This window comes from Eretmochelys imbricata, chromosome 6 (genome assembly GCF_965152235.1).
Source record: "Eretmochelys imbricata isolate rEreImb1 chromosome 6, rEreImb1.hap1, whole genome shotgun sequence".
NCBI lineage: Eukaryota > Metazoa > Chordata > Testudines > Cheloniidae > Eretmochelys > Eretmochelys imbricata.
The window spans coordinates 93,523,569-93,549,553 of NC_135577.1; the positions used below are offsets into that span (position 1 = coordinate 93,523,569).

At 44.5% G+C, this 25,985-nt stretch overlaps 1 protein-coding gene across 13 annotated transcripts in view; it reads left to right on the forward strand.

The window, feature by feature from the left end:
* Positions 1–25,985, forward strand: part of NRXN3 (neurexin 3) — a 1,334,999-nt gene that overhangs the window by 385,403 nt on the left and 923,611 nt on the right. For all 13 annotated transcript variants that reach the window (XM_077820368.1, XM_077820370.1, XM_077820366.1 and 10 more), the window contains 2 exons: positions 8,144–8,582; positions 13,681–14,064. In XM_077820368.1, coding sequence (XP_077676494.1) covers positions 8,144–8,582; positions 13,681–14,064 — 823 coding nt within the window. The remainder of the gene's footprint in view (positions 1–8,143; positions 8,583–13,680; positions 14,065–25,985) is intronic.

A 25,985-nucleotide genomic window follows, 5' to 3' on the forward strand; every position in this document is an offset into this window, starting at 1 on the left:
CTCTGAAACCTATCAGTCAGACAGTTTTTAATCCATTTAATGTATGCCATGTTGATTTTTTTTATCATTCTAGTTTCTTCATTAAAGTATGTGGTTCCAAATCAAACATCTTACAGAGGTCTAAGTATATTACATCATCATTATTACTTTTATCAACCAAACTCATAATCTCATCAAAAAAGATATCAAGTTAGTTTGACGTGTATTTTCCATAAAGCCATGTTGATTAGCATTAATTATATTACGCCCTTTAATTCTTTCTTAATCAAGTCGTGTATCAGCTGTTCCATTAGTTTGCTTGGGATTGATGTCAAGCTGGCAAGCCCATTATTACCCAGGTTGTCCTGTTTACACTTTTTAAATATTGGCACATCAGCATCCTTCCTGTCCTCTGGAACTTCTCCAGTGTTTCAAGTCTTACTGAAAATCAACATCAATGGTCCACGGAACTCCTAGGCCAGCGATTTTAAAATTCTTGAATGCAAGGTTTCTAGACCTACTGATTTTAAAAATTTCTAGCGTTCGTAGCTGCTCTTTAACATCTTCCTTAGTTATTAGACTGGAAAGTATTTAATCTTCATCATCCATCATCATCATCATGATAAGATATGAATATATTCATCTGTTTTTCCCTACGTACAGAACAGAAATATTTATTGAACACTTCTGCCTTTTCTGCTTTATTATTAACAGTTCTACTATTGCCATCTAGTAATGGACCAATACCATTGTTAGGATTCTTTTGTTCTTAATATACTTAAAAATATCCTTTTATTGTCCTTAATTCTACTGATCATAGTTTTTGCCTTGTGTCCTCTAGCTTCCCTTATCAATTTTTTACAATTCCTAGCTTCTGATTTGTATAAATTACTATCAGGGTCCCCTTCATTCTATTTGAGTGACTTGTGGTCCCAGGGCCATATAGTGCTGCTTTATTAAGTACCAAAGCAGAGATGACATTTGTTGGGACTGGGCATAGATCCCATGTCCTCATGGAATCAGAGCTGTGTGGACTAGAAAAAGCAGTATCCCAGCTCTACAGCAGCTTTTTTATTCTTTAACAAAACTTTATGCTTTTCCTGTTGTGTTGCCCTGTTGAGTGATGTAATTGAGTCCCATTTCTTTTGCTCTTTTCCATAATTCCTCTTAATCAGGGAAATTGACAGGGAGGAAGGATGTGTTTATGGCTAAAGCACTGGTGTCAGGGGATCTGTGTTCTATGACCTTGGGAAAGTTACCCTCTCTCTTACTCAGTTTCCCTGTCTCTAAAGCTGATAATGATGCTCACCTTATGGGTCCAAGAGATGGAAGGCACTAGCGAATGGAACATTATTACTATGATTAAATGAGAAGAGGACAGGTTAAACAGTTATTTATAGCTACATGTTCAAAGACACCAGAAGACCTGGTGAGGTGCGTGAAGATTGAGATCTCATAAGGGCAACCTGGAGGTCCAGGTAGGCAGTCAGGAGGTGGGATGTTCCATTACAAGATAGGAGTCTCATTCTCAAATTGGGAGGATTTCTGTGTGTTCTGGACTCAGCATCCTGACACATTTTGGTGTGACAGTGTTTTGTCTCTTACAGATAATTTACACAGGAAAAATACTGGGCCGCTGTCCCAGACCCTCTGATCTGAAGCAGTACTTCCCACAGGCCCCAAGGAGTTGCAACAAAAGTGGCATAAAGCCACCTTTCTGTCCTTCAGTCCTGGAAGCGACTTAGGCCAGTTTTCCCTCTAGTGCAACTTAGAGCAGCCTCAGGTTTGCTCTGTTCTGTGACTGGTAGCAGCCTCCCAGGGGTACTCTGCCAGCCCAGGAACACCAAAGAGCAGGGCATTCTGGCCATGCCCTCTCTTATCTACAGACCTCACCACTTGTCAGGATGGGGCCAAGAGTGGCTGACTTAAAGCCAGTTCTATGAGCTTCACACCACTCTGGGATTCCACTATGCAAGCCAAATCCTAAACTGGTGAGTTAAACCATGATTCCATCCAGTCGGGGCTGCCAGGCTGGCACAAAAAGGATTGAGCAGGGCTGAGAATATGACCTTTTTTGTGTGCTACTTTATAATAGAAAGGGGGGTCTGGGAGTTTGTTTTGTTTTTAAACCCTGTTCCTGTGTTTGTTCTTTACATTAGAAATATCAGGAAAGTTGTTTTATTTTGCTGGAGTACTCCTTGGAGGTCCAGAGAACTGGAGGGGGAGCTTTCTCGGCTCTCAGTTGAAGGGACAAAGTGTTGTGAATCTTCCACAAAAGAGTTTCTCTCTCTCTCTCCTTTCACATGTGATGTCCTACCCCTATTAGTTCTCTAGTTGTCCACAGAATCTTTGAGGAAAAACAGCGCATGAATTTCTAAGGTGAAAGAAAAGCTGAGTCGTTCCCCATTTAAACAAAAGCTAACCAAACAAAACAACCCTTTCAGTCATAGAATCATAGGGTTAGAAGAAACCACAAGGGTCATCTAGTCTAACCTCAAGTCCTTCCATGTAGCTCACAAAGAAGTAAAAATGGTCATAAATAGTTGTATTTACCTTTTGAAGTGGTAGCAAGTGTCACTTTTGTGTCATAAAATTGGTGCATAAAATGTGTTTTTAGCAGGTTTACAGAGAGTAGACATTAGAAATAAGGTTTCAGAGTAACAGCCGTGTTAGTCTGTATTCGCAAAAAGAAAAGGAGTACTTGTGGCACCTTAGAGACTATCCAATTTATTTGAGCATAAGCTTTCGTGAGCTACAGCTCACTTCATCGGATGCATACTGTGGAAAGTATAGAAGATCTTTTTATACACACAAAGCATGAAAAAATGGGTGTTTACCACTACAAAAGGTTTTCTCTCCCCCCACCCCACTCTCCTGATGGTAATAGCTTATCTAAAGTAATCACTCTCCTTACAATGTGTATGATAATCAAGTTGGGCCATTTCCAGCACAAATCTAGGTTCCCCCCACCCGCACCCCTCCCCCACAGACCCACTCTCCTGTTGGTAATAGCTTATCTAAAATGATCACTCTCTTTACAATGTGTATGATAATCAAGGTGGGCCATTTCCAGCACAAATCCAGGGTTTAACAAGAACGTCTGTGGGGGGGAGGTGGGAAAAAACAAGGGGAAATAGGTTACCTTGCATAATGCCTTAGCCACTCCCAGTCTCTATTCAAGCCTAAGTTAATTGTATCCAATTTGCAAATGAATTCCAATTCAACAGTCTCTCGCTGGAGTCTGGTTTTGAAGTTTTTTTGTTGTAATATCGCAACTTTCATGGCTGTAATCGCGTGACCAGAGAGATTGAAGTGTTCTCCGACTGGTTTATGAATGTTATAATTCTTGACATCTGATTTGTGTCCATTTATTCTTTTACGTAGAGACTGTCCAGTTTGACCAATGTACATGGCAGAGGGGCATTGCTGGCACATGATGGCATATATCACATTGGTGGATGTGCAGGTGAACGAGCCTCTGATAGCGTGGCTGATGTTATTAGGCCCTGTGATGGTGTCCCCTGAATAGATATGTGGGCACAGTTGGCAACAGGCTTTGTTGCAAGGATAGGTTCCTGGGTTAGTGGTTCTGTTGTGTGGTATGTGGTTGCTGGTGAGTATTAGCTTCAGGTTGGGGGGCTGTCTGTAGGCAAGGACTGGCCTGTCTCCCAAGATTTGTGAGAGTGTTGGGTCATCCTTCAGGATAGGTTGTAGATCCTTAATAATACGTTGGAGAGGTTTTAGTTGGGGGCTGAAGGTGACGGCTAGTGGTGTTCTGTTATTTTCTTTGTTAGGCCTGTCCTGTAGTAGGTGACTTCTGGGAACTCTTCTGGCTCAATCAGTCTGTTTCTTCACTTCCGCAGGTGGGTATTGTAGTTGTAAGAATGCTTGATAGAGATCTTGTAGGTGTTTGTCTCTGTCTGAGGGGTTGGAGCAAATGCGGTTGTATCGCAGAGCTTGGCTGTAGACAGTGGATCGTGTGGTGTGGTCAGGGTGAAAGCTGGAGGCATGTAGGTAGGAATAGCGGTCAGTAGGTTTCCGGTATAGGGTGGTGTTTATGTGACCATCGTTTATTAGCACTGTAATGTCCAGGAAGTGGATCTCTTGTGTGGACTGGTCCAGGCTGAGGTTGATGGTGGGATGGAAATTGTTGAAATCATGGTGGAATTCCTCAAGGGCTTCTTTTCCATGGGTCCAGATGATGAAGATGTCATCAATATAGCGCAAGTAGAGTAGGGGCATTAGGGGACAAGAGCTGAGGAAGCGTTGTTCTAAGTCAGCCATAAAAATGTTGGCATACTGTGGGGCCATGCGGGTACCCATAGCAGTGCCGCTGATTTGAAGGTATACATTGTCCCCAAATGTAAAATAGTTATGGGTAAGGACAAAGTCACAAAGTTCAGCCACCAGGTTAGCCGTGACATTATCGGGGGTAGTGTTCTTGACAGCTTGTAGTCCATCTTTGTGTGGAATGTTGGTGTAGAGGGCTTCTACATCCATAGTGGCCAGGATGGTGTTATCAGGAAGATCACCGATGGATTGTAGTTTCCTCAGGAAGTCAGTGGTGTCTCGAAGGTAACTGGGAGTGCTGGTAGCGTAGGGCCTGAGGAGGGAGTCTACATAGCCAGACAATCCTGCTGTCAGGGTGCCAATGCCTGAGATGATGGGGTGCCCAGGATTTCCAGGTTTATGGATCTTGGGTAGTAGATAGAATATCCCAGGTCGGGGTTCAAGGGGTGTGTCTGCGCGGATTTGATCTTGTGCTTTTTCAGGGAGTTTCTTGAGCAAATGCTGTCGTTTCTTTTGGTAACTCTCAGTGGGATCAGAGGGTAATGGCTTGTAGAAAGTGGTGTTGGAGAGCTGCCGAGCAGCCTCTTGTTCATATTCCGACCTATTCATGATGACAACAGCACCTCCTTTGTCAGCCTTTTTGATTATGATGTTAGAGTTGTTTCTGAGGCTGTGGATGGCATTGTGTTCTGCACGGCTGAGGTTGTGGGGCAAGTGTTGCTGCTTTTCCACAATTTCAGCCCGTGCACGTTGGCGGAAACACTCTATGTAGAAGTCCAGTCTGCTGTCTCGACCTTCAGGAGGAGTCCACCTAGAATCCTTCTTTTTGTAGTGTTTGATAGGGAGGTCTCTGTGGATTAGTATGTTGTTCAGAGATGTGTTGGAAATATTCCTTGAGTCAGAGACGTCGAAAATAGGATTCTAGATCACCACAGAACTGTATCATGTTCATGGGGGTGGAGGGGCAGAAGGAGAGGCCCCTAGATAGGACAGCTGCTTCTGCTGGGCTAAGAGTATAGTTGGATAGGTTAACAATATTGCTGGGTGGGTTGAGGGAACCATTGCTGTGGCCCCTTGTGGCATGCAGGGAGAGTGATCACTTTAGATAAGCTATTACCAACAGGAGAGTGGGTTGGGGGGGGAGAAAACCTGAATTTGTGCTGGAAATGGCCCAACTTGATTATCATACACATTGTAAGGAGAGTGATCACTTTAGATAAGCTATTACCAGCAGGAGAGTGGGGTGGGGGGAGAGAAAACCTTTTGTAGTGGTAAACTCCCATTTTTTCATGCTTTGTGTTTATAAAAAGATCTTCTATACTTTCCACAGTATGCATCTGATAAAGTGAGCTGTAGCTCATGAAAGCTTATGCTCAAATAAATTGGTTAATCTCTAAGGTGCCACAAGTACTCCTTTTCTTTTTATTAGAAATAAGGTTTTGGTCTCTACTGTCATATATCCCAATGAGACACAGCCAGTCTACAGAAATGACAGAGAGCACTGGGGTTGTGACACAATCATTAAATTCAAGGTTTAGAGATAGCATCATCTAAGGTTTCAGAGTAACAGCCGTGTTAGTCTGTATTCGCAAAAAGAAAAGGAGTCCTTGTGGCACCTTAGAGACTAACCAATTTATTTGAGCATGAGCTTTCGTGAGCTACAGCTCACTTCATCAGATGCATACCGTGGAAACTGCAGCAGACTTTATATATACACAGAGAATATGAAACAATACCTCCTCCCACCCCACTGTCCTGCTGGTAATAGCTTATCTAAAGTGAGCATCAGGTTAGGCCATTTCCAGCACAAATCCAGGTTTTCTCACCCTCCACCCCCCCACACAAATTCACTCTCCTGCTGGTGATAGCCCATCCAAAGTGACAACTCTTTACACAATGTGCATGATAATGAAGTTAGGCCATTTCCTGCACAAATCCAGGTTCTCTCACTCCCTCACCCCCCTCCAAAAACCCACCCCCATACACACACAGACTCACTCTCCTGCTGGTAATAGCTCATCCAAACTGACCACTCTCCAAGTTTAAAACCAAGTTAAACCAGAACATCTGGGGCGGGGGGGGGGGGAGTAGGAAAAAACAAGAGGAAATAGGCTACCTTGCATAATGACTTAGCCACTCCCAGTCTCTATTTAAGCCTAAATTAATAGTATCCAATTTGCAAATGAATTCCAATTCAGCAGTTTCTCGCTGGAGTCTGGATTTGAAGTTTCTTTGTTTTAAGATAGCGACCTTCATGTCTGTGATTCCGTGACCAGAGAGATTGAAGTGTTCTACGACTGGTTTATGAATGTTATAATTCTTGACATCTGATTTGTGTCCATTTATTCTTTTACGTAGAGACTGTCCAGTTTGACCAATGTACATGGCAGAGGGGCATTGCTGGCACATGATGGCATAAATCACATTGGTGGATGTGCAGGTGAACGAGCCTCTGATAGTGTGGTTGATGTTATTAGGCCCTGTGATGGTGTCCCCTGAATAGATATGTGGGCACAATTGGCAACGGGCTTTGTTGCAAGGATAAGTTCCTGGGTTAGTGGTTCTGTTGTGTGGTATGTGGTTGTTGGTGAGTATTTGCTTCAGGATATATCATCTAAGGATATATTTTATTTGTAAACTTTTAACAAATAAATTGCATTCCCCTTTTGGATATTAATTCATTAGTATTTGTAAAGAACTTTGAAGATGCAGAGTGTTATAATTAGGAATATCGTAAGGAAGTGGCCAACATTTATGTGTCACTACTGCCCTCTACTGGATGGAATCAGAACTACTTGACTGTGTCATAGGCCCTTAAAAACTATCTTACATCAAGTGTCTCTCTTAGCTAAAGAGGCAGGGGTTTGTTCTCTTGGAGCAGGAGGATCTGAGCTGTATCTCAAATGTCATTATAAAGCTCCAAGGGGGTACTGCATGAAGCCTAGTGAAAGCTGTGGAGTCCTAAGTGGGTACAGATTTCTCCTTCTTTTTTAAATTATTCCTGGTTTATCTACTTTAGAATTTTATCAAGCTGCCCCTCCTACTGTTATCCTTTTATGTTTGTTGCAGATTGATCTTCCTGATACTATAAGCCAACGTGGCTTCCCTCTGTTTCCTCCCTTTTCAACAGTGACTCAGTTGTGTCTGTCTGGTTCTAGAAATAGGAATCTCTAGTTTACTTGAGCTCCCCCTCTGGCTGGATGTCAGCCTCTGGGATAGCAGAACAAACCTGTTGTAAGGTTTTGTGACTGACAGTGTTTTAAGATTTCTTGATGAGAGAAAAGTTAGGGCTAGTTTTGTTTGTTTGCTTTTGTGGGGGAAGCTTATGGCTGTTCAGGATCCACAGTACACTCACCAATATTTCCTAGCACCTGTAATGTAAGTGAAATTTTAGCACTCCCGCTCCAATGTTTAACTGACCTTATGAGGGTACTAAAGAAACTGCAGCGTTGGTCCAGATTTTCCTACAGAGCTTGTGTATGTGAATACTAAGGGTACACTCTGTCGTGTGTGTTGTAGTGGGGTCTATATAAATGAATCATCATGGTTCCAGCCGCAGAGTGTATATTATGTACTAGATCCTCAATGGCAGTGTATGCAGTGGGATCTGTGGTGGGGTTATGGGGCTTCCTGACCTCCAGTAATTGTTCTCTTCTGCTGTTCTGATTTATGGTATTTATAGTGCGCCAATTGTTATTTCCAGGCACCATCCTAGCCCTGTCCTCCCTCTCTGTCACCATGTAAGATTCTCCCAAGGTCTCATCCCCACTCCCCAAAGCATTTTTGAGTGCTTCTCTCCCACGCCTGGTAGGGATTGGGAGGCATTGTATTGGTTGCAGAATTGATGTATAGAGTATATCTTTGTCTCGGACAGGTTGTTTATAAGAATAACGACATCCGTCTAGAGCTGTCTCGCTTGGCGAGGATCAGTGACACCAAGATGAAGATCTACGGGGAGGTGAAATTCACATGTGAGAACGTGGCCACGCTGGATCCCATCAGTTTTGAGACTCCAGAGGCCTACATCAGTCTGCCTAAGTGGAATACCAAGCGGATGGGCTCCATCTCCTTTGACTTCCGCACCACTGAGCCCAATGGCCTGATCCTCTTCACCCATGGCAAGCCCCAGGAGAGGAAGGATGCCAGGAGCCAAAAGAACACCAAGGTAGACTTCTTTGCAGTGGAGCTGCTAGATGGGAACCTCTACTTGCTGCTTGATATGGGCTCCGGCACCATCAAGGTGAAAGCCACCCAGAAGAAAGCCAATGATGGAGAGTGGTATCATGTTGATATCCAGCGAGATGGCAGATCAGGTAGGAGCATAAAATCTTAAATAGGTTCATCTTTCTCCTCTGGTGGGGGAGCATAAAATCCTGGTCCTTTAAAATTCTTACTCCTAGAAGGGAGTTGCTTTCTTGCAAGAACTCTGTGTTACTTAAAGAAATTCACCTAGCAGAGTAGGAGACATTTCAAAGGGCCAGAAGTGTATGAAGTATTCAACGTGAGCTTTAGAATAGCCCCACAGAAGAAGCCTTTATAAGCAGCCCTTCAGCATCTTACTCTTTAACTCTATTTAATCTGCACCTAGTTCAGTAATCACGTACATCATCATAGTGGTCATTTTTGGGGGGCCAAGCCTTGGGGTCAAGTGCATAATGAATTTTATTACTTGGCTTTTATTCCAACTAACTCCCATTGACTTCACTGGGAATAAATAAATGCTGAGTAGAAACTGAGTAAGACCTTCAGGATCTGATCCAATATTAGCACCCTCTCCTGGGTCTATGTAGGGTCTGGGGAGACTAGGTAAACAATTAACAGGGAGAAACTTCCAAACTAGTGGAAAATTTTGTCGGGACAAGGGAGAGAGAGGAGTTGGCCAATCACTGCCCTATTCTCTTGTTTCCTTTGATGCTCTTGCAGATCACTGTTTGAATAGGGATTCTTCCTTTATTCCTAGCTAGGCTCTCCCTTTCCAAAGTATTTCTCAGAGTGAAAGTCCTTCTCTGAGTCTTTCTATATCTGGTTGAGTCCTCTTTGCTGCTTCTCACTTTTAGAATTTCAACTAACAGAATATATATATTCTTTATATTATGCCTGTCACCATATTATCTAGTTTCCAAAGGTATTTTCTTTGTTTCTGATGTTGTAGAGCAAGCAAACATACACTCGTGGTTGTGCTCCAAAATAAATTAGGAAGTTAAATAATCATATCTACAACGTGATCCTTGTGAATATGTGAACAGTTGGGCTTGAACTTCTCCTAGACCGGGGTAGGCAACCTATGGCACGCATGCCAAAGGTGGCACGCGAGCTGATTTTCAGTGGCACTCACACTGCCCAGGTTCTGGCCACCAGTCTCAGGGGCTCTGCATTTTAATTTAATTTTAAATGAAGATTCTTAAAGATTGTAAAAACCTTATTTACTTTACATACAACGATAGTTTAGTTATATATTATAGACTTCTAGAAAGAGGTCTTCTAAAAATGTTAAAATGTATTACTGGCACACAAAACCTTAAATTAGAGTGAATAAATGAAGGCTCGGCACATCACTTCTGAAAGGCTGCCGACCCCTGTCCTAGACCATCAGGAGTTGAATGTCTGGCCATATGTTGCTGTAAAGGGAATTTTGCCTACATTTGCAGTTAGGTCTGGGATTTGACCTGTGATCTCCATAATATAAAGGTCCTAGATTTGTGCTTCTTGGGGCTTGCAATAGAGTGTTCTCAGCAGAGGGAATTTGCTTCCCCTGATTTTTCAAAAGAGCTGACTTTTAGGGACTACTGCACAGCCTCTCTCTTTATCCAGGCCTTTGTCTGAAGAGCTGGTCATTTCTGTGATCGTTTAAAGGAGTTTCTTTGTGTTTGACATTGAGCCCATCTAGGTTTTAATGTATGTAATTTGATTCCATTAGCACCTAGCGACATCGACAGGAACATTTTACAAATGAAGACGTAAATAAATAAATGATTTCTGTAGATTTGCTAGAATCTAATTAACTTGCAAGGATAAACTCAATTAGTAGCGTTCATTACTGCCTACAGTTTTGCTTGCTCACATGGAGCATACCTGGCCCTTGGACAAAAAGAGCTCCAGAGTAAGAAGAAAAAGATGAAAAAGCAAAGTCCTGGTTGAAACAGCTTGTTAAAATCCAACCTGAGAGGGGCACATTTTGGTGCATAATGATAGCTGAGATTGACATTACCCCTAGGAGAAGTCACCTGAGCACCCCAAGGAGGCAGATTGCAGGACTGACCTGTTTGCTGCTCAGCAGAAAGGTTTATTGATTGCCTGAAACCTGATCAGAGATAACAGACTTCAAATTAAATGTGCTTTGTTGAACAACAGTGAACAGATTTGTTCTTTTCTTTTTTTAACTGAATTTTGTGCTGGTGAAAATTGCTGGATTGAGAGCCCTGCCCTCTGATGTCCTTTCTGCCAAGGTAACAGGAGGACCAGCACTGAGAGTTCCCTCATGTAACCCCTTTAGTGTGCATTGAGCATTCAAACCTTCAGGGGCCTCTGCTAGGGATGAGAAGGGAATTCAGTCTCCATGGTTTGTTCAGTCCCTGGCTTTTCTGCTGATTGCCAGCAGGTCCTGAGCTTTTTGTGACGTGGACATCCGCCTGTTAGAAACTGGACTGAGAAACAACAGACTCATTTCACATAGGTCATCCAATGACCGTTAGACTTTAATAACTGAAAACTGGTTTTGATCTGGGCTAGATTTGAGCCAGTGAACTGGACGTTCTGTATCTCATTCATAAGGTACCCCATCCTCATTAGATTCTTTCCTTTCTTCCAGTTCTCCCAAGCTTTGAGCTCTGCTGAGCTAGCAGAATCACCTGTAAAGGTCCATGTTCTCCCTACCACTAGGTACAAGAGTAGGAAAGGGGCTGCTGGGAAGCAGGGCAGTTGTCCTGCTCACATAACCTCTGGCATCTCCAGTCCCCTTTGGCTCTGCATGTGCTTCAGTCGGTGATGGCTGGCAACACAACCAAAGCTCTATTTTCACTGTATGCTGACAAGGGCTGACAGCTCGGACTTGGATGCCTAACATCCGCTCCCGTATCCTGTAACCTTTCTATCCCCAGGGCAGCCTCCTACTGGTAATGTCCATGAAATCTGTCACCCTTTCTAGCTGGGAAATGCTGCACCTCATTACAAGAGAACATTTTCAGCCAATTCTGAGCTACAGAGCACATGTTATCCCACCCTTGCTGACTCTGAAAGGCTTCCTGGCAGACTGGATGTCCGTTTGCATCAGTGTACTGTTTCCCATACTGGCTCTGCCTTCACTGGTTGCTGCCTTTTTGGGCACTCCCACTCGCTTACACAGGCCCCCAGTTAAGGCCCTTGGGGGGTCAGAAATGAGGCAGAAGAGCCCTTCTGATTTCTGTGGTAGAGCTTTGTTCTGTCTTCCCAGAATTGTAGATGTTAGAGATAGAAAAGATTTCCTAGCTCATCTGGTCCCTTCTCCCTAGGTCCAGTGCTGGATTGGTCCCTCCAGTGGCTTTTCCAGTCTGGTCTTAAAAGTTCCATGTAATGGGACTTGTGTCACTTTCATAGGGAGACTGTTGTAGAGCCTAATGCATCTCACAATCAAGAAGCTTAGCTTATTACTCAGCCTAGATACATACTTCCTTTCTTAATTTCATCCTCTTCTTCCTTGCTTTACATCTTTAGCCTTGGTGTTTCCTCTCCTTCCTGGGTATTTTCACCTTTTCAGTATTTGCAGACTGTTATGTCTCTCCCTCTGTGGCTGATTGGCCAAGCTAGTCAGGTTTCATCTGATCTTTTAACCTTTTCCCATAAGTCAGACTCTCCAGCCCCTTGATCATTTCAGTTACCCTTCTCTTGACTCTCTTTTTGGTAATACAGTATACTGTCCACAACATGAACACAACCTTCCAAGTGCAGTGGCAGCAGAGCCAGGTGGAGAGGGACTGTGACCTTGCTGCTCTGTGATGTGCTACCTTTGCGTATATAGCCGTATTGTGTTCTTGCCATATAAAGTGGAAAATGTCTGTGGTGGTGCAATTTACTTACACAACATGGTTCATCAAACAACCCCAGTTCTCTCTGAGCCTTTAATTTGTAATGCCTCTATTGCCTCAAACACTCTGCTGCCTCTGACATTATCCTTAAGTTATATAGAACATCACACACGTGAAATGCCCCGTTTGCATTCTGTTCTCTGTTCAAGAAGATGCGTATTACAGCTTAAGGGGGGGAAAGGCATATGTATGTGACTGCATTTTCTCAGAGCAAACTCTATTAACCAAACTCCCCTGCCCCCTCCTAGGGGTGTAGGATAAAGAATGCAGTGATCTGGAATTAATCTTAAAGCATAGACAGTCCCTTCTGGGGACACAGAGTATCTTAATGACAGGGCAATCACACGTGATGATTTAGAGCTAGATGGAACAAGTTTCTGATTCTTAGTTCAAAGCGGATTGGTGGGCTGGTGTCCCTATTTCAAAAACAGCTGAAGTCCTGAATGAGAAGCAGTGTGGTCTAGTAGACTGCACTGGGCTGGCCTGTCAGAGACCTGGGTTCTGCTTTTATCTCTGCCACTGACCCATTGGATGATCTTGTGTTAGTCTTTACACTTCTCTGTTTTTCCCTTGTACCCTTTGTCTGCTTGATTGTAAACTCTTCATGGCAGGTACTGCCTCTTCAAGTATGTATGTACAGTGCCTTGCACAATGGGGCTTTCAGCTTGAAGCCTAGAAGCAACTCTACTACAAATAATAATAAGAACTCTCTCTTTTGGAGTTCACCTTCACCTCTCTGTCTCCCCATTTTCCCACCTGTGAAATGGGGATAATGGTACCTTCTTTGTAAAACGCATTGAGGTCTGCGGATGAATAGCATTGTATAAGAGCTATGTATTAGTATGAGTACTATTTATTTTAATCCTATATAGTACCAGAGCCTTCTAATTTCAAAGCTGCACTTTGTGATTTCCTGCCTTGCAGGGTGAATCCCATTGAATAACACTGAGTTCCTGGGTTTTTGCTTTTTTTTCTTCTTTTTTTAAAGAAAGACCTTCTCTTCCTACAAGACAGGAGGAGAATTAAGACCATGTTATTGAATGTGTGTATTATTGTAGCACCTGGAGTCCCTAATCAGGAGTGGGACCCCATTGTACTTTGTGCTGTAGAAGCACACATGGACACACAGTCCCTGCCTGGAAGAGTTTAGAGCCTGTGGCTGGGGGGAAGAGGTGGGGAGGGGCAGTGTAGGACACACTTTTTCAGTCAGTGCTGTGTTTTACTGGGGATCGTCAGTCTCCCCAGCTGAAACCATCATCGTTAACCTGCATTCAAGGACCATAGGAACTGTAGTAGACCTGCGCTGTCAGTGGAGCTGTTGGCTGATGTTTCCTTTTCCTCCTTACGCCAGGTACCATATCAGTGAACAGCAGGCGCACCCCATTCACTGCCAGTGGGGAGAGTGAAATCTTGGACCTGGAAGGGGACATGTACCTAGGTGGGCTACCTGAGAACCGGGCAGGCCTCATCCTCCCCACAGAGCTCTGGACGGCCATGCTGAACTATGGCTATGTAGGCTGCATCCGGGACCTGTTCATCGATGGACGGAGCAAGAACATCCGGCAGCTGGCGGAGGTGCAGAATGCTGCCGGGGTCAAATCCTCCTGCACCCGGCTCAGCACCAAGCAGTGCGACAGTTACCCATGTAAGAACAATGCTCTCTGCAAGGACGGCTGGAACCGCTTCATCTGCGACTGCACTGGCACTGGCTACTGGGGCAAAACGTGTGAGCGGGGTAAGTCAAGTGTGCTGTGAGATCATGCTTACCAAACTGGGTGTGTGTAGGAGCTCAGTGGGGACAAGACTGCGCTGCTCCTGGACTTAAAGTTGGGTTATTAGGATGGTGCCCCCAAGCTCCGGGGACTCTTCTCCTCACTTTGATGGCTTAGTGGGATCTGAGTCTCTCCCACCCAATGGTCCTCACCACCCTTAGTACAAAGGAAACTCTACTCCCGTTTGATAGTGCCAATCCCTACCCAGGTTACCAGGGAGCATTCCTTCTGTGATGGTTCCCCCTCACCCTCTGCCCCAAGGACCAGTTAATCTTACTTTCATCTGAGCTGATGATACCCTGGGGAGTGGGGATCCTTCCTCCCAGTTCTGAAGTCTCTTTTCCCCAGGTTCAGTGTCTCTCCCTCTCTGAGTTCTGTCTTTCATCTGTTGGGGCACAAAATGTGGCTGTGTGTGATGAGTTCCAGGTGGCTTATTGGTAGCAGTCCCAGGTGCAGGCTGGGGTCCTGCTGATCCTTTTGCTTTAGCACAGGCTTGGTTGACAGACAAGGAAGGTATCCCCCTGTCTGTGTCTCTCTCCTTCATCAGCCTGCACTGATGGCTGAGTTGCTGGCAGAGCCATCCAGTAGAGTAACGTAGTATTGTATTAATTTAGATGGAATAAATGGACCCAGAGAGTTAAAGGTGTTAACGTGACCCAGTCACTGTCCAACATTAAGCACTGTTAAACAAGGCTTAGGGTTTGGTATACAGAGACCTCAGCCTGCTTTGTACCATGGCAAACACACCATTAAATATCTGTTTAACCTTTTATTAAAGATACATGAAGAAGAGGGGAAAAGATTAAAGTATTTGAAATGTAAATCCCTTTCACTTTAACTGTTGAGAGTTTTTAGAAGGGAACCCCTCTTATTTGACAATTATTTGGTAATAACTGTTCTTTTTGAGGGAAAGAGAAAAAGGTAGTTGAGAAGGGCTGTTGTTGTTACTGTTGTAGTTAAAGTCCGAGCCCATTTCTTCAAAGATGAAACACGACAAACACAAACGAGGGAAGAAAAACCCCAGCAAAGATAGAAAATGCAGTTTCTGTCACTTGTGTTGACTCTCACTTGCAGCCTCACTGCTGGAAATACAGGCATAGCACATGGTCTTATTAGCCACCCCGAGACCTGGCAAACCATAGCATTGTCCGACTGTTTAGGACAGTTCATTTAGCTGCCTCGTTCTGGTCACAGGCTTACAGCAGTGATGCAGAATATATAGTCTTGGCTGGGCAAGCCAGACTCTAATTAGACAGAATGCAGAAGAAAAGGGACAGGAAAGAGAAGAAAAATGGTAGTGAAGGGAAAGGACACAGGACAGAGGTAGGAGAGACAAAGTCTCTCATCCGAGGTGGTGGTTGAGATTCAGCTGAAGCTGGTGGAGGTAGCAATGTCCTCTGGCTCCCTTTCTCTGGTCTGGTCTGGTCAGGACACTTCTCAGGATTAGATGAAGAATGTCCAGGCTCCCAGGACACGGTGGGGATGGCAGCTGTGATGGTGAAGCTTCTCCTTCCCCTTCTCTGATCTTTCAGTGTGCCAGCATTGTGCTTGCCTCCATCCATCCACCAATTTCCCTTTTAAAGTCTCTCTGATGTTAAGGACCCCAAAAAGGAGTGAGGGGGAAATAGCTCATCCCCTCATTATTTTGTCCACCAGTTAGACGTAATCTTTGATACACCACTGTGTATCAGTGTGATTGATTTCTGGTCCCTCATTTTTCGTGTTTACAAGACACGATCTCAACACAGTCCTTGAATTGAACCAGTAGGCCTTTTTGTTTGGACTAATTCAGCCCTGCCTCCCCGTTGCACCTTTTCCTATCAACATTTGTTGTCATAGGTTATTGAGACACTTAATAAACTTTCCCACAGTTGTACAGGTGACCTCACAGTTAGGGTAAATTTTTAGGCCCAGTTATCACAACACTAGTGACAAGGTGCCTCCAAACTCACCTGTGCCCAGGGCAAATCTGTAGAAGACAGTCAGCAATTTCTCAAGTACAATGAATGTCACCACACCTTCTTCTCATTGCTGCTAGTTCTGTCTGATCATTTAAAGGCGTCTGATTGGGGATATATGAGGCACAATTATTGCCAGTGCAGGCAGCCAAGACACATCCATTCTAGGCCAAATGAGACAGAGCTTAGCAAATAAAAGACATTTGATCTATAGACCGTTCAAATCCCAGACGGTTCCGTTAATTGTTTTTGCCCCTGTATTGCGCCCGGTGCCGTGCTCAGAATAAGCTGGATGAGTGTAAAAAAAAAAAAAAAAAATGATAGCAGTAGGCCCACTTAACAAAGAAAATGGAACTTCCCTTTGGTAATGTTACTTTTTATTGAGATCAATTTCTCAGTAATATTTGGCTATTAGCACTGGAGTGCGGCTGGAATGTACTTGTTGAAACACAACTGTGGATTGTTGGCAGAATCATAGGGCTTTCATCTGTTTTTGCCCTCTGGCCTCCCCCACTTCGTAGCACAGTCTAGTGACTGGACCACATGTTTGGGGATCAGGACTCTTGGGTTCTGTTCCCAGCTCAGTCATGGATGTCCTGTGTGACCTTGGGCAAGTCACTCCCCTCGCTGTGCCTTAATTTTCCTATCTTTATTGGAGATAATGATACTGAATCACCTCCAATGAAGGTTGTGGGGATTAATTAGATACTGTGTGCAAAGCACTGTATAGTTCTGGGGCTTTGCAATTCACCTGCTCTGCAGGAGGGGAAGGATTTTATTTAACAGGAACTCACTGTAGATCAATAGAATTCTCCCTGCAGGGCAGTTGGGATTTTTAGGCTTTAGAAGTGCAAGATTTATTCTTAATGGTACAGCTTCCAAGGTCAGCACTACACAGTTTGGTGCCCAGCCTCACCCTGGCTACTGCTGGTGTTCCTAGTGCTGCAAGTGTGCCCTTAAAGGAAAGTCACCCTGTTTGACCAGGCCCCTAATAATTCAGCACTGTAGGCAGCCATGTATAGCATCTATGCATAATGTCAGTCCTGAAGCTTCCCCCATACACTTTACCGGGTTAGATGACTGCAAAACTGGGTTTTCTGAACAGGGGTTTGAGAATTCCCCTGACCCACCTACACCCGAGTGCATGCTGCCATTTTGAGTGGTGCTGTGTCAGGGAAGCACCACACCATAAATTCGTTGCTTCCTTATACTGTGTTGCGGTAGGATCAAACTCTAACTTTCTGCTTGTCCTTAGTTTTTGTTTGTGGCAATTTGTTATACCCCGGAGTAACCAACACTGTGATAAAACTCACAGGACATTCCTGATTCCAAGTCCCTGTCATGAGCCTGGCTTGCAGGAGTCAGAATTCAGAGCTACCTGTAGGCATCCAATTTATAGTTGGGTGAAATGTGTGTTATGACATTCAGAGCCAGGCAAATTTGGGCCAGCGTCAGAGTGGTCTGGGAGAATGAATGAATGTATGTGCAGTGCTGTGGAAACATGAAGATCTCAGTAATATTGTTGATTGTATCTCCTAGAAACTAAGGGTCACAAATCTTTTGGTGAGTGTGGGGCTGGGGATAAGTTGCAGAAACGTGAGTTTCGGGGGACCTGAAGTCTGGAAATGCAGTAATGGTTATACGTGGAAACAGTGCAGGCCATGTTGGTTTCAACCCCAAATTGGACAGGAGTTGTCTGTTTCAACTGAGTTTTACTTTGCAGCTCAGGGTGAAGCTCATGGGAAGGGATTGCACAGGGATTGGAACTGAAAAACTGCTCACACAACAAAGCCCTGCAGACTGAATCATGTTGTGATGACTCCACATTATCTGTCTCATGAGGTTACATCACAGCTTCATCACATACTGACACAACTGCTTGATCTCAGGACATGGCATCATGACGCAGTGATTTTGCCTGCATGACAAACAGAAATAGACACTGCCAATACTTGACTCGAACTTTTATGCCCTGACACCCAAAGGTGACTGTAAGTCCAGCTGTCAGTCAGTCTGTGGCTCAAGCACTGTGGAGGGCAATGTTGCTACCCGCCCTACTGCACAGGAACTGGGGAGCTGCCTCAGGATTGGGGTGAACAAGAGATATAGGACAGTGAAGGCAAAATGTAGCCACGGCAGGACTGGGCTTTAAATAAATGACTAGCATCAACTGTTGGCAGCGGATGGCAGAATTTGAAACCTGCGCTTGCCAAGAACAGCCTGGCTCACTTCAGTCAGTCTTTAGTCCTGGGGAGAGGGAAGGGAGCGTAACAATAGTCAGTTGGCTTCACTGCTGCAGGGGGTTGAAAATTAGACAAAAGCACTTTCAGGCTCAAAGTGCCACAGCTGCTGAAGGTAAAGAAAGATCCTCCAGGACTAGGAGGTGGGATCGTATAGAGGAGTTAGTCTTAGAAATGGCAAAGACCTATTCTGTTCTAGTGTGTCTGTCATCCAGGATAGGATACCCCTTTGTTCAGCAACTCCAGTAAAGAGCATGGGGTAAAGGCTGATAGCTAGGTTGTGTTGTTCCCTATAATGTACAGTAGTATATTGTACCACATGCAGTATGCTGGTGAACTAGCCAAATTAAGACAGAAGTGTGCTGTCTGAGGACCAAATCCTGAAGGTTTTTCACAGGTAAAACTTCTATCAGAATCATTTGTCCCTGAAACCTCTCAGTTTTACTTGAGTACCTCAGAGATTGACTGTAAATTGGGTCAAGATAAAGCAGTTTGGATAAACAAGAACCAACCTCAGCCTTCATGTTGAACGTGAACTGACTGATCTCTGAGATCATGTTTCAATGTGGGTCTTCAGTGTGACTGATTTTAGTTAAGGTCTCACACATCTGAGTTTTCTGTTTTCCATCAGAAATATCAAAATACCCAGGGGAAGGCTGCACTCGTGGTATTCTCAAACTAGCCCAAACCACTGTGGTAGTCCTGGAAATCATGTGCAAGAAGGACTGTTCTCATGAGTCCTGTGGAGTGAAGGGATTGCAATAAGCATTTGAACTTTTGGATGGATCTCTGAACCTTTAGAGATTCAGCAGTCATTAGTAGAGAGGAAAGAAGGCCCAATAGTTAGAGTACTAGCTCAGGCAGTGGGAGCATTGGTTCAACTCCTGCTCCACCAACAAAAACCTATGACCCCGGGCAAGACACTTAGTCTGTGCCTCACATCCCTATTTGTTAAGTGGGGATAATAGCATGTCTCCACCTCACAGGGGCGTTGTGAGAATAAATCTATTAAAGTTAGCTAGATACTCAGATACTGTGGGGGCCATGTAAGTACCTAAGTTGGAGAGAGAGCCACTGGAAAGCAAGCATATCCCTGAGGGAGAGAATACATTTATAACAAATGAAAGGAAACTATTATATACAATAATTAACCTGTGGCACTCACTCCAGCAGGATGTCATTGAGTCAAATAGGTTAGTAAGAGTCAAAGCAGAATTGGACGTTTATTGTAGGCAGAGCTCGTAGCTTCTCCTGTAGTTAAGGTTGCCAGACACTTCCCAATATAAAACCGTATTTTCATTTGTGTATACCTTTGCCAGACTTTGACTACTTGGACTGAAATTTTCTATGCCGATGTCCACCTAAGTTTGAATATTTTTTGGAAAGTTTCAGCTAAAATGGTTCAACCATTTCTCCGAACAAGGTTAGGGGAAAATATATCATTTTGCTCATGTTTTTAAAAAAGTCAACTGTTTCACAGAGCAGCTCTGTCACCTCCACGCTTTGGGGCAGGGTCTTCAAATTTAGCAAGGGGTTTCCCTGGTTTCAGGGATTTGCCTTTTGATGGTCTTGTGAAAATGTGCCCCCCATTTGGCTAACTTAGAGAGAGCCCTCTGAAAGATGTCAGTTTGTACATGCTCAGTAGAGACTGGTTAGAGTTTGGCAGCTAAATTCTCCAAAGATTACACCTGCACTAAGCCTGCCCTATTCCCCACAAGCTACTATGAGTGACCAGACTGTGCGGCACCATCCCCGTAGAACAACTGAGCATGTTTCAGCATGAGGGAACAGGGGCTTAGCGGGACTTTCCTTGCAGTTGTCCTCTTGGAAGCAAGGACTGCTCTGATGCCAGGCACAGGAACTGAGAGCAGAAACACTGTGACAGTCTGTACCCCTATGTTCACCCCTTTTACAAGAATATATAAAACCTCTACAAAGTATGCCATGTGAGGTATCATTTGAAAACTCATGATTTGCTGATCATTATTGCCTTGATAAAATGTGTGGGATAACACTGTATGTAAAGTTATAAGATTGTGCTGTGTGATATTCCTGAGACATGTACCAACACGTTCTGGAGAGCAGTCACAGACCATTTCTCCAGAGACAAAAGGTTAGCCACACCTCAGCCAAGTGTCAACAAGATCAAGTGGACCATCTAAAGTGGCCATTCTTCCTCAGGAGAGAGGGTGTTGGCAAAGAATCTATGTTTTGACAAAGAAGTAGCATGAGGTTCCTGTCCACACTGACTTTCTGTCTCCTGAACCTCAGCTGGAGATGATTCTTGGACAAGAGAAATGACGATAAGAGGAGAGAGCAAATGCTCCGAGTCATCTCTTCCTTTCTCTCTACTCATGGCATCAACAACACTTGAACAAAGGAAAAAGCATTGGACTGAGGGAGAGTTCCTGACTGAAAGGAGTTCAGCCGTAAGGCTGATGAGACGTGTTGAGAGAGACCTTTGCTCTGCATTCACTTGAACTTGTTAAGTTAGGCATTAGTTGCAATGTACTTTTATTTTCTTGTAACCAATGCCGATTTTATGCCTCATTACTTGTAATCACTTAAAATCTATCTTTCTGTAGTTAATACTTTTGTTTTATTGTTTTATCTAAACCAGTGTGTTTGGATTGAAGTGTTTGGGAAACTTCATTTGGGATAACGGGATTTGTGCATATCATTTTCTATTAATGAAAGGATGGACTTTATATAAAGCTTGTACGATCCAGAAGAGTGTTGGGCAGTATAAGAAACACATTTCTGGGAGGAAGTCAGGGACTTGGAGTTTGCTGGTGTCACTCTGTAATATAATTCAGGAATGGCTGGCTATAGTACTCATGCAGTATAACTGGGAATAACTTACATGCTGGAGGCTGTGTGTGAGCAGACCAAGAGTGGTTGCTCTCACAGCCAAGCAGTGTAAAAGGCACTCCAGGTTGGGGAATTGAGGGGACAGCCACCCATCAGTCCAGATGGTACCCTGGGCAATGTCACAGTGGCATAGTTGGCAGGATCTATGCACTGCTTGTTAGCCTAAGTAAAGTTTACTCTTTAAGCACTGGCATAGAGATTTTAAGTGAGTCTCAAATGCAGTGGCTGGAAACAGTCAAAGAGAGGTTGCTATTTGTTGTTTTCTGTTTACTTATTTTGGGTGAGGGAAATAGAAACTGAAAAGTATAAAAATGAATGCCAGCAAAGCAACTGCAAAATTAGAACTGGCCAGATTGGAAGCAGAAGAAAGAGAGACTGAACACAAATTCCAAAAGTGGCAGGTAGAAATGAGACTGAACGAAGGAGCTGCTGCATTGGAGCTGAAGAAGAGAGAATTAGCTGCTGCACTGGAGCTGAAGAAGCCACCAATAGGAGAGCCATGTAGTTAAAGCAAAAAGAAACTGAAGCCCAGAAGTGAGCCATGGAGGAGAGGGAGAGGAATTACTACCCATAACTGTTAGAAAAGCACAGAAAGATCCCAGGGTCACCAAAATCTCCCTCCACTCAGGGAACTCTCAGCTGGGACAAGTTGTGTCCTGCATATGAAGAGCCAGGCTGCACTGAGGAATACTTCACCATAATTGAAAAGCGATGTGAAGTCCATAAGATTCCTGAGGACAAGAAAGCCCCCAAACTGGTTGCAAAACTCTCTGGTAAAGCTTTGAGTATATTTCATGAAATGCCAACTGGTGAAGCTTTGATATATTCTGAATATAAGAAAGCAGTTTTACAAAGGTTTCAAATCACTCCTGAAGTGTATAGGGTGAAATTTAGAAGTCTAAAAGGAGTGCTGGCATGAGTCCAGTGAATATGTTTATAAGATGTGTGACCTAATAAGAAAATGGGCAAAAGGGAAAGGTGTTGAAAATTATGACCAATTGCTTGATCTCATTGCTCAAGAACATTTCTGACAATGTAAAAAATAGTCTGTGGGATAAATCTGTAAAATCTGTAGCAGAGATGGCTACACTGGCTGATGCCTTTGAGCAAGCCTCGTTGTCCAATGAGTGCAAGTCACAGAAGGAGGGGTACAACCCCCATGTAAAGGGGGATCCCATTTTACCCCTGGGAAAAAGGAGGGCTGGGCAGTACAAACCATATATTTCTGGGGGAGTGTCTGAGACTGGGAGTTTGCTGGTGTAATTCATGAGTAGCGGGCCATCGCACTCATACAGTATAACTGGGAGTGATTTACACGCTGGAGGTTGTGTGAGTGCAGACCAGGAGCGGTAGCTCTCATAGCAAAGCAGTGTAAAGGGTCCCCCAGGTTGGAGAACTGAGGGGACACAGCTGTTCACCAGTCCAGATTGTACCATGGGTAATGCCAGAGACTATCCCTCCTTTGCTTTCAATGCTCTCCCTGCTGACACCTATACAGAAGAGATGGAGGAAACTACTACACTGGGATGTAGGGAGTGGGGAGGACATAAGAGGAGAGGGGGTTGTAGGAGCCAGAGCATGGGGTGAAGTGGAAGGTGCAGGGTGGAGGCAGGAGCCATAAAAAGGCCCCTGATGAAATTAATACTTTTGTATTCAGTGCAGGGCTTGGATGGTTAAATGAGGCCTGAGGCCACACATTGAGCTAGGAGGATAAAACAGTGATCAATAACTTCTGTTATAAGACAGGCCATCCTGAAATGTCCCCTTACGGTCAGGTGTGACACCCCAGCTATGCTGTGCCTTGATTTCCCCTCATGCAGGGTATAAAGAAGCCCAGACAGACTTTTAAATACTAACAAGCATCCCCTTTTGGAGGGTCTTATTTATTAACAGAAAGTCCAACACAAAACATAAACAACACCTTCGCCCCAGCACCTTGGCTGAGACCAAGGCAGTCTTAATTCTCTGTTCCATCTGAGTCCACTGCTCGTCTCTGTCCAGGTCCTCTTGGTTCAGGTCTTTACCTCTGGAACCAGGTCTTTTGTTACTACATGGGTAAAGTCCTTCTTCGAAGTCAGGGGTCCATGGAGACCTGGCAATGGCTGCTCTTCCACAGGGCAGCATGTATGGGCTTCCAGCCACTGTCTGGGAGAGACCCTCCCCCCATGCTGAGACCAGGCCCTCCTGAATTCCTGCCAACTGCAGTTTTCCTCTAGGGATCTCCCATCACCAGGAGCATGTTTTCCAGGCTCCCCCCTCTGGTGGGCTCCCTGGAGAGCTGTCAAGGTTCCTTCCCCACTCTGAACTCTAGAGTACAGATGTGGGGACCTGCATGAAAAATCCGTAAGCTTATTTTTACCAGCTTAGGTTAAAACTTCCCCAAGGTACAAACTATTTTACCTTTTGCCCTTGGACTTTATTGCTGTCATCACCAAGCGTCTAACAAATATATAACAGGGAAGAGCCCGCTTAGAAACGTCTTTCCCACCAAATGCTCACCAAACCCTACACCCGCTTTCCTGGGGAAGAGTTGATAAAAGTCCTCACCAATTTGCATAGGTGAACACAGACCCAAACCCTTGGATCTTAAGAACAATGAAGAAGCAATCAGGTTCTTAAAAGAAGAATTTTAATTGAAGAAAAAGTAAAAAGAATCACCTCTGTAAAATCAGGATGGTAAATACCTTACAGGGTAATCAGATTCAAAACATAGAGAATCCCTCTAGGTAAAATCTTAAATTACAAAAAGACACAAAAAACAGGAATATCCATTCCATTCAGCACAGCTTATTTTCTCAGCCATTTAAACAAAACAGAATCTAACACATATCTAGCTAGATTACTTACTAAGTTCTAAGACTCCATTCCTTTTTGTTCCCGGCAAAAGCAACAGACAGACAGAGAGAACCTTTGTCCCCCCCCCCGCTCCAGCTTTGAAAGTATCTTGTCTCCTCATTGGTCATTTTGGTCAGGTGCCAGCGAGGTTATCCTAGCTTCTTAACCCTTTACAGGTGAAAGGGTTTTTCGTCTGGCCAGGGGGGATTTTAAAGGTGTTTACCCTTCCCTTTATATTTATGACAAGAGCCCTCTGTCTTAAGGAGCACTCCTTCTAGGCGCCTTGCTCCAGGAGAACACCATCTGATCAGCCCCCCGGGAATACCTCCCAGGAGATGCCTGTCTCCTTGGAGTGCCTCTCCCGCCTGAGCTTGGATAACCTGTATTACGGACTAATTAATCATTAATTGGTTACCTAGGGCAGCCAGTTACTTCCAGATGGGCCTTCCTAAGGCAGTCACTGGCAGACTAGGCCCTGAAAGGGGCCGTTGCTGTGTGACACTACTCAATCCCTGGCTGAGGCAGAGTCACAAAGGGGCGCTCAGTTGGTTTATCACCGTGATAACATGTCTCTTGATGCTAAGTGTGAATTTCTGTTGTGATGAAATATCCTGGATGCACTGTAGGAGCTGGAGGCATCTGTCCCTGCTCTGGAGGAAGAGGCAGACTGGAGTTTGACAGTGCCACACAGCTCAGCTACCACAGTGAGGAGTGTGGCATAAACACCTGGATACGTAGAAACTAGAACTGTGGCTGCTTTGCTATGGGCCCATTACAAAAGGAAGGACCTTTGAGGTGCTGAATGCCACTTTCAAGGTGCTGAGCACTCCTAAATTCCCTTGACTTGCAGGATTGGAACCCTTCTGTCAGAGCAGCCTTACAGCTTCTAACACAGTTGCAAAAGAGGAGGTTCCTATTGCCCCCAGAGGAGGCTGGCTTTATCCTTAGCATGAGGTTACTGAGAGCTGGGATTTAGTGTTGCGAATCCAGGGCTCAGCATGCCTTGGGCGTGTTGCTGTACCTACGAGTCCGCTTGAAAATCATGTTTATACAGAGTGAGTGCATGCAAATAAAGAGTGGAGGGAGGGAAAGAGCAGGGGTGGCAAAGGATACAGGAATTCCTAATCAGAACAAGATTTTGAGTGGAGTCTTGTGCGTGTAGCTGTGGGAGGTGTGTGGCCACCAGAACTCTGTGTAGTAAGAGACCCTGAAACATAAATCCTTGTAACAGAGGCCTGGTCTGAGGCCTAAAGCCTGAACCAAAGTACTTCCAGGCATTGCTAAGCAAAGCTGGGCTGTGAGCCAGAGGCAGGCCCTAATTGCAGATCTTGGCAAGCAAAGGGCTCCTAGAAAGCATGCGCTAATGATATAAGTAGTAATAAGAGAAATGTGTGCCAAGATGGCACCTGAACATCCCGATACGAGGACACTTCACAGAGATAACAAGAAACAGCCAGGTATATACAGCCAAAGGCAGGATTTAGTGAAGCTAAACAGACTGGTCAAGGGAAAGACTATTTTCTGACCTCCATGAGAGGAAGACCAGGTGTCAGGAGTGGGGTGGGGATTTTGGTGTTGCAAGGCTGGTCACTGAGCACGGTGAACATCCAAGGTTTGGGCCAGAGCTCTCTAGGTTTTGGGGTCTCGGGACAGGGCAGTAGTGGAAGATGTACCCCTGGGTAACCTCTGGTCTTTTTGATATCCATATTCTCCAGGAGCAGTGGTAGCACCAGGTTCTAGTGCAGCTTCTCTCTCTCTCTCAGCACTCGGTTCCAAATACTTTTGTCTTTATGGGTGGGTATTTTAATTTCCTTTATTTCAAACCACCTAATAGCCCAAGGAAACTCTTCCCCAACCCTCCCCTCCTCAGTGCCAGGCCAGCTTGTGTCACGCAGGAGAAACAGTTCCACCAGGACAGACTCTGCTAAAGCTGACTCAAGGAACTCCTCAGATTAAAAGGATAGCATATTTCCTCCCATT